The 8,722-nt window shown below is 37.2% G+C and overlaps 1 protein-coding gene and 1 long non-coding RNA gene across 2 annotated transcripts; one reads left to right on the top strand and one right to left on the bottom strand.

Moving 5' to 3' along the window:
• Window positions 1–272: 272 nt before the first annotated feature.
• On the bottom strand, window positions 273–2,825 carry LOC116182221. The gene is made up of 3 exons (XR_004147451.1): window positions 2,683–2,825; window positions 2,568–2,632; window positions 273–652 (listed from the first exon to the last, which is right to left on the bottom strand). It is a non-coding gene; the product is annotated as an uncharacterized LOC116182221 (long non-coding RNA).
• Window positions 2,826–2,947: 122 nt separating this feature from the next.
• LOC116182220 (histone PARylation factor 1-like) lies at window positions 2,948–5,114 on the top strand. Its single transcript, XM_031502744.1, has 4 exons — window positions 2,948–3,163; window positions 3,211–3,719; window positions 3,767–3,967; window positions 4,555–5,114. The coding sequence occupies exons 1-4, from the start codon at window positions 3,020–3,022 to the stop codon at window positions 4,889–4,891; spliced, it is 1,191 nt and encodes a 396-aa protein (XP_031358604.1). The 5' UTR covers window positions 2,948–3,019; the 3' UTR covers window positions 4,892–5,114.
• The last annotated feature ends 3,608 nt before the right edge of the window (window positions 5,115–8,722 follow it).

The raw sequence follows: 8,722 nt of genomic DNA on the forward strand, positions 1-8,722 counted from the left end.
CGACGTACTCAATGTTGAAGCGCTCGTGGACTAAACATCTCACTCACCAATAAAACGCCTCATTTATACACTCATTGCATAAATAACTATTTTAAGTGAATGTAATTTAAATTGTGATTGAAGGTGTACATTGTCTTTGTTAATAAATGTACTCAGCATCAAAACTTTACTTTGCAATTCATCAAGAACTTATCACTGCCCCATTTCTAAAAAGGGCAACCAAAGTGATGATGAGAACCCCTATATGAAAATTGAGGTAGAACGCACCTGTGTATTTGAGCAACTTCATTTTGAATTAGAAACTTCCACATGACAACCTTTTCTAACGACTGGAAAGTGGCACCGGGATCGATTCGATGGCCTACCTCCCCATCTCAAGCAAATCTTGGCATAAAATATCCATAAGATGTGATGGAAGTACTTGACGCACCTGTGTATTCCTTTCCAAAGTGCTGTTGGCCCATTCTATTTTGATTTAGAGATCGTATCGAAGGAGTGGTATCCCTTTTCAACGGGAATGTGGTAGATATCAAACAGCATTGCGATCAATCGATGGCCTAGGGCTCCAAATTCGTGTTGGCTTTCAAAGTCCCAACTTTGCCGGCCCGTGTGACGCATTGGTGTGGAAGCTCGACTGCGGTGCCGAAGGTTCCTGGTTCGAATCCGGGTTCAGGCATGGATATTTGTAAACGTATAGGGGGTTGGGTTGGTAGAGCACCCTTGGCTGAAACCCCGCCCACTCACACTTAAGGCCCAAATAAAACTACCACCTTCATCAAAATGGCAATTAATCCGCCGCCGATTGCAAGCGTTTCCGTCCAGATATTGCAGTGATTTCTGCAGCATTCGAAAGATCGCTCCGATTAGAGGAGCGGAAAAAATGAACATTTGTTGATTTCCGATTATAATTGATTTTAGTTTCTCTATACTTCTGTTTTAAAACGAGTATTAGAAGCTGCGTGTAGAAAGTAGATCCGTGATAGTATTCTTTACTAACGTAAGTTGCTTCGGAGGAAACCTTTGTTTCGGTACTGACAAAAAAGGTATTTTATACCCTGAAATATAATCCAGTACCATGGCATTTGAAGTAAACTTCCTCCACACCGAAAAAAAGAACGACAATCTGCCCCTCGCTGGTGGCGACAAGATTGGTAGGAACTTTAACATCCTTTAAGGTGTCTTTGTCTTTAGGAGGAATTCCTTTACGTAAACTTACGTTCCACCTACTGGCTAAAGCCTTATTTAAAGTAATGAATATTACTAACCTCGAATCGAACATTACTAACCTCGAGAATCTACTTTCCTCCCTCCTGGAAAAATAAGTGTTGTAAAACACAACTTCCTTTTATCCTTCAAAATGACAATTATGAGGCTGATTACAATATGATCGTGAATAAACAAATTTATTTCATCGTTCGGCTCTTTTTCTAAAATTTCAGTAAAGTTGTAGTCTTTCTCTAGGATAAGTACATCGTCTGCATCATCCAAAGGAGATGCCGCCCCGCCCGGGAAGGTACCGCGCTAGGCGTGCACTCTTCCTTGGCTTCTGGCGAAAACTCTAAATCCGGACATGACGACGGTGCCGCTTGACCGCTTGGGGATCGGTCACCGACGACTAGATCCTAGTGAGGAGAGCGCGAACAATGGGATGATGAAGGTCCTGGAGAAAGGCGCTCACCGCTTTCCCCTGGTAAAACCGAAACTCGAGAAAGGGAACTACTGTGCCGTGAATCGATTCTTTCTTTCAATAAGTTTAACAGGCGGCGTAGAATATCGTCCGACGCGACGCTGACGAAGGCTTTTCTTGGCTTCTTGGGCGAGGTCGTTTAGAACGACGCTTGTCGCCCCTGTCCCTGCTTCGAGAACGTGAGCGAGAACGTTTCTAATGCTTTGGCTTTCGCCACAGACAATACTAATCTGTGCTTTCGCTAACTATAAAGGGGGAAACCCTAAAAAAGGAAACCGCCCCGAACGGTAGGTACAAAGTTTCCGGGAGTCTGTTAATGAGCTAAAAGTATAGAGATATAAACCTACTTACTGTATGTAGATGTACAAGTAGGTAACTAAAAAACAATTCACTAATAGAAAAATGCTGAAGTGCAAAAAGCAATCACATGCAGGGCGTAGCACAGAAACGCTTGCACTTAAACTTGCACGAGGTGACGAGTGCGCCTTGACTACAGCGCCGGTTTGAGAATCTCTTTTATTTAAACAAAAGCATGTGCTCGTTACGCAAGAGTTCAGGAACGTACTACGTGGTAATAATTCTGATATCGAGGACTGGAGATCGAAGTAAAATTAGATGTACTCCAGTCTCCAGAAGAGTTTTTTTTGTCATTTAAAACTAGACATAGGAAATCCCAATATTACTGTAGGTATATAACTTTTAATGTAGTAGTCCAATCTTTAAAATTCCGACCATTTTGCATTCGACAGGCCCAAAATCTATACGAAAAAGTTTTTCCGGTCGATTTCATATAAATCGTTTTAAAAAATCCATAAAAAGCAAGTGGAGGTGGAAGTTTTGGCGCACCCCAGATTTCTTAGAGGAAATAACAATGTTTTACCTTTGTGCAGCAGGGAAGCAGACGTTTTAATTTCATACGCTCTTGTGAGTTCCTAGACGGAGGCCCTGAAACAATAAAAGTTGCTGAATCATGCCTAACTATTTAGATCCCATACCTTTGTGCAGATCCACGTAGCAGGAGAGCAGATAAAATACCTCAGATGTCTTAATTTCGCAATACGTTGCTCATTTGAGTTTCTAAAGGGAAGCTGTGAAACAGTAAAAGGGTATTAGTTTCATGCGCATATAGGACAAAATAATTCATTCTATTTGACATACGTGATACGAATTTCCTATTTTAATAATCAACTAACTTCGTCCGCGGACACCCTGTACATTGACTGTATCTCTTGTACAGGGAGATCACAGCCGTGCTGGTTGTTTAGCCACTTAATTTGAATGATTTTTTAGGTTATGTTATAAATTTTTTTGTTGGGGTATCTGGATCTGTTTATGAAAATGGTAACACCAGATGAAGAATACGATCATTACGTTAAAGACCCACGCACTCCTTGTAAATTTGGAATTTCATGTTACCAAAAGAACGCCGCCCATAAAGAGAAATATAAACATCCCCCCAAGAAACGGCCAGCGGAGGTGAGATATTTTTTGTAGGTGCATTTCTCATTTCGGTCAATTTTAAGGAAGCTGCTTCCGAAGTAGAAAACAAAAAGGCCAAGAATGAATCCGAAAATGGGAGCTCCGATTCACCACCCGCACCCATTGCTGAATCAGAAGAGCCGACAGCTACCACCTCTTCTACTGTTTATCCAAAAGAATTCATTAAGGAAAAGTTTTTGGTAGAAATGCCGGATGACTTCTATATGCTTTGGGAATACTGTCAAACTTTAAACAAAGCTAACCCATCCAAAGCATTTTCAGAGATCGGTTTGGAATTGGTGGGCCCTTACGATGTATTATCGCAAAAGTTGTTAAATATCAACAAACCCACCGATGACTACCTTATTCACTGGCGCTATTACCACGATCCACCCGAATTTCAAACAGTTCTTAAAGGAAACGACAGCACCGAGTATCACATAGGCTACTTCAGGGACGATCCTAACGACCTACCCGTATTTTTAGCAGCTAATCACGCAAAAAAAGATGGGGTCTTAACCTGTGTCGGTGGCAACATTTTCGCGGCCGTTTGGTAAGTGTGCATACTAAAACTTCACTTTAACCATTGGATTTCTGTAGGCACATGATGGAGGCATTTAAGAAAATTTGCGATCCCTTTAAGAAATTGTCTGTAACAAATCTTCAGGGTAAAATTAAGAAACAGGCAGAAAATTTGAAGCTTTCACTCGACTTAAAACCCTCGCATGTTAAAGAACGGAATACAAAGATAGTTAGCAGCACGTTCAATTCAATTGGGCTTGTGGTGCCCTACAATCGAAAGTATGTATACACACCGGGGGTAGAACTGATGTGGCCGCTATTGCTAAATGTTTTATTGTCTTAGGATTAGAATGACAGAACCAAAAAATTATCGAGCATTGGGGTATCCAGATATTAAAAGAAATATTTGTTAATAAATAGAACACTGCGTATACTAACAAAATGTGGCTATTGAATACTGAAATTCGTTAGATTTTCATAAAGGCATTTTTTTTTGACCAATTGAGTGCCACACATTATGTGCAATTTTAGTTATTATTGATTTTTTAACATTTTTTTTATCAATAGCTCTTAACTATTTGATTGACTGAGATTATGTCCATAATTTAATTTTCTTTCAAAATACCTATGTAAAAATATACAGGGTGTTCGATTTAAGAAATATTTGCTTTGAGGTTACCGACTTGAGACAATGGTGCAAGGTGTTCAGTTCAATTAAAAAAAAAGCTATTTTGTTGAAGATCTTGATAACCAGATGCTCATTTGTTTTTCTGATTGGGCCATTTTAATAGCTCCAATGAGAGGAAGTTTAGCAACAGTTCCACCTTTGAATGTATGTGTGTTGAAATTCTAATAGCCTCTTGTAGAACGCAAGTTGGATATCGCCACTTGTGCGTTGGAGCTGCGGAATTGAGGAAGCTGCTAGACAGAGTAGGTAAAGCATCTCCTCAACAGAAAGAAAAGGTGATGTCCGAGCTGCAACCAGTATTAACCGCAACGAGTATAGCTACGGACGAATGCGATTTTGGAACCGGTATCGAGTTGGGTTGGAATATTCTAGCGCACGGAGTTGACAGTTTAAATTCGACAATCGCGCGGTTTTTAGCAACCAACTATGAATTGATAGGTCGCGACGCTTTCGCGGTTATTATTAGGGCTCACATGAAAAATCGAAAAAGAGGTGTCGATTTAAGTATTTGTTGAATTATTGTCATTACTATTTGGTGCTTTTTGAAAAATGTCAAAATTCATTACAAATAAGTGTCCTTATTTTAAGCCAATTATTTATTGAGAGTTATGTGATATAGTCACCTCCACCAAATAATTATTTTATATTAAATATTTGTCATATAAATCATATCGCTATGAGAAATTGTAACTTTGTGTAGATGATAGATTTGGTTCAATAAAAGGGTTCTTTTATACAGCGAGCAGTTTCATTAAAAGCCATCAAACTTCCACCTTACTGTTACATTAAGTGATGTCTTGGTTTGAAACATGAAAGACAGCTTTGACAGGATGACTGCAACATGGCACTATAGCCCCCTGAATATACCACCTGGCTATATGGTGTCTTGTACCTATTTGATTTTGCATGTAACTCCTTAGAATATGATTTGTAAATTACAAGTTAGGGTTGGAGACATGAGTTTTGGTTCTTCGATCCAGGTGAGTACAGTCCACTGTATTTGCCTTCAATAATTGTATTTCGTATCTTTTTGAAGTATAACCGCAGCAACTTTTTTTTGTGGGATAATAAACCTTTCAAAAAAAGGTTTACTTTCATAACCAGAAAACAAGCTTGTAATTTTGGAATTACTGAAGTAGAATGGGCTATTTCAAGCTAGCAAATGAGACTATTTCCTTGTGAAAGTGGATTCATTGAAAACCTACCGCATTTTACCTAATCTGAATAACGAAAGAATAATTAATGAGCTCTTTGTCGATACCTAGCGCTGTATAACGAACGTGTGTACAAGGTACAATATATACCTATAAAGACGCAAAGTAAAAAATTTGCCCTTGACAAGCTCTTACGTATAGATTAGAATCTAGCTATACGGTTCAAGATTTGTATGCCAACAACGCATAGTAAGGGACTCTGCACTCTGTTATTACCTTACTCTTGTTCAGTTGATCAGAAGTTTGTGTATCGCTATAGCAAAAAATTTTAGAAGAAGTCAGTAGAAATATAAAAATTATTGTGGAGTGTGTGGCGACGCGCCGCTTGCACATCCGGCAGCAACCTAAAACGTACGTGCTGGACCCTCATTGGTCAAAACGGTCAACCGATGAGTGTGTAACATCTGAACCTCTGAACTCTGCAAAGTACAAATAGGTAATTCCTGTTTCAATGGCGCTTCAATAAACATCCAGCTCTTCGCCTGCAGCACCAGTTCGCCTTCTAGTAGGTATACAAAGCATGGCCGACCATATTTACGAAAGGAAAACCTTTGATTTACTGAATTTATTCTAAGTGAGAAACTGTTAGCATATTTCATGCCAATTGTTGCAAATATTGTGTTTATATACATTTAAAATTATGAATAATCAAGTAATATGAAATAAAAACAAAAATTACCAATATTGTAATACTATTGTATTTACCGGAAATTTTAGAATTGGGAAATATTATAGGAATACCTATCTTTGATTTTCTTTTATAGTCCTTACACTGTACAGTAAAAATGGACTATGAATAATAGGTAGGTATATGTTCTTTTATTCCACTCACTTTTATTTTAAGTATCTATATGAAATTCTTCAAAAAGGTTTACTAAAGTAGTACGACGTCCTAGGGAATATTTGTACTTTGATTCAGCAATAACATACCTACTTATGTTAAATTGCTAAGAATGCAATTTCTACATTAGGCAAGTCTTCTAACGTCTTGCGAGATTCTTATTGGAAATTGTACCTACTTAATAGTTACCTATATCATTTTTGTACCTACGCCCTTCAAAGAACTTATTTCTTATTAATTTGGTGTGTAGAATCCAAAACAATTCGTACTTTTTCGATCAGACTTCTCAATCAAAAGTTATAGACTAGAAACCAATTTCGAAAGAAAATTCAAAGGGCTGTAACTTTTGAACTAGTAGCCCAATCTTGGAACTGTTTGAAATTATGGATTCTACAGGCCACATTCTATAAGAAAATTTTTTTCCGGGTCGATCTGAGACAATTTTTTTGCGGGCCTCAAAAAAAGGCAGTGTATAACCTTCCTTTTTTACCAAAAATCGACTACACCAAAATTTCTCGGGAAAACACTTTTCTTATTAATTTTGGTGCGTAGAATCCAAAACAATTCGTACTTTTTCGATTAGACTTCTCAATCAAAAGTTATAGACTAGAAACCAATTTCGAAAAAAAATTCAGAGGACTGTAACTTTTGAACTAGTCGCCCAATCTTGGAACTGTTTGAAATTATGGATTCTACAGGCCACATTCTATAAGAAAATTTTTTTTCCGGATCGATCTGAGACAATTTTTTTTTCGGGGCACAAAAAAAGGCAGTTATTTACCTTCCTTTTTTACCAAAAATCGACTGCACCAAAATTTCTCGGGAAAACACTTTTTCTTATTAATTTTGGTGTGTAGAATCCAAAACAATTCGTACTTTTTCGATCAGACTTCTCAATCAAAAGTTATAGACTAGAAACCAATTTCGAAAAAAAATTCAAAGGCCTGTAACTTTTGAACTAGTAGCCCAATCTTGGAACTGTTTGAAATTATGGATTTTACAGGCCACATTCTATAAGAAAATTTTTTTTCCGGGTCGATCTGAGACAATTTTTTTTTCGGGGCTCAAAAAAAAGGCAGTGTATAACCTTCCTTTTTTACCAAAAATCGACTGCACCAAAATTTCTCGGGAAAACACTTTTTCTTATTAATTTTGGTGTGTAGAATCTACAACAATTCGTACTTTTTCGATTAGACTTCTCAATCAAAAGTTATAGATCAATTTCGAAAAAAAATTCAAAGGGCTGTAACTTTTGAACTAGTCGCCCAATCTTGGAACTGTTTAAAATTATGGATTCTACAGGCCACATTCTATAAGAAATTTTTTTTCCGGATCGATCTGAGACAATTTTTTTTTCGGTGCTCAAAAAAAGGCAGTTATTACCTTCTTTTTTTACCAAAAATCGACTGCACCAAAATTTTCGGGAAAACACTTTTTATTATTAATTTTGGTGCGTAGAATCCAAAACAATTCGTACTTTTTCGATTAGACTTCTCAATCAAAAGTTATAGACTAGAAACCAATTTCGAAAGAAAATTCAAAGGGTTGTAACTTTTGAACTAGTAGCCCAATCTTGGAACTGTTTGAAATTATGGATTCTACAGGCCACATTCTATAAGAAAAAATTTTTTCCGGGTCGATCTGAGACAATTTTTTTTTTCGGGGCAAAAAAAGGCAGTGTTATAATCTTCCTTTTTTACCAAAAATCGACTGGACCAAAATTTCTCGGGAAAAAACTTTTTCTTATTAATTTGGGTGCGTAGAATCCAAAACGATTCGTACTTTTTCGATCAGACTTCTCAATCAAAAGTTATAGACTAGAAACCAATTTCGAAAGAAAATTCAAAAGGCTGTAACTTTTGAACTAGTAGCCCAATCTTGGAACTGTTTGAAATTATGGATTCTACAGGCCACATTCTATAAGAAATTTTATTTTTAAATTTTTAATATATTTGAGTGACAAGTATTTGAATACTTTTTACTGTATTCGAATACTTTTTATAGTATTCGAATACCTTTGAAAGTATTCGAATACATTCTAAAGTATTTGAATACTTTTCAATGTATTCTGCCCAGCTCTGGTCCATTACGGAATCGATCAATATGCCGTTGGAAAGTAGCTGGCGCGTTTAGGAGTCCAAACGACATGCTCGTTAACAGAAAACGAACGACGTCTTATCGTGATCGAGCTCATTGTCGCTGCGATAACCAAAAATGGTACGTTTATGCAAAAGATTCATGACTGATTTCGGCTAAATTTTTGTAGTCAATGCATAAAAGACAATGTTCTA

The sequence above is a fragment of the Photinus pyralis genome, unplaced genomic scaffold, assembly GCF_008802855.1.
Source record: "Photinus pyralis isolate 1611_PpyrPB1 unplaced genomic scaffold, Ppyr1.3 Ppyr1.4_unclustered_Scaffold4307, whole genome shotgun sequence".
Lineage (NCBI taxonomy): Eukaryota > Metazoa > Arthropoda > Insecta > Coleoptera > Lampyridae > Photinus > Photinus pyralis.

Bases quoted from the DNA above. Each gene is read 5' to 3' on its own strand.
- LOC116182220 (XM_031502744.1), top strand. From the start codon at position 3,020: ATGAAAATGGTAACACCAGATGAAGAATACGATCATTACGTTAAAGAC. The intron at 3,164-3,210 runs GTGAGATATTTT...GTCAATTTTAAG, and splicing joins CCAAGAAACGGCCAGCGGAG to GAAGCTGCTTCCGAAGTAGA. The intron at 3,720-3,766 runs GTAAGTGTGCAT...GGATTTCTGTAG, and splicing joins AACATTTTCGCGGCCGTTTG to GCACATGATGGAGGCATTTA.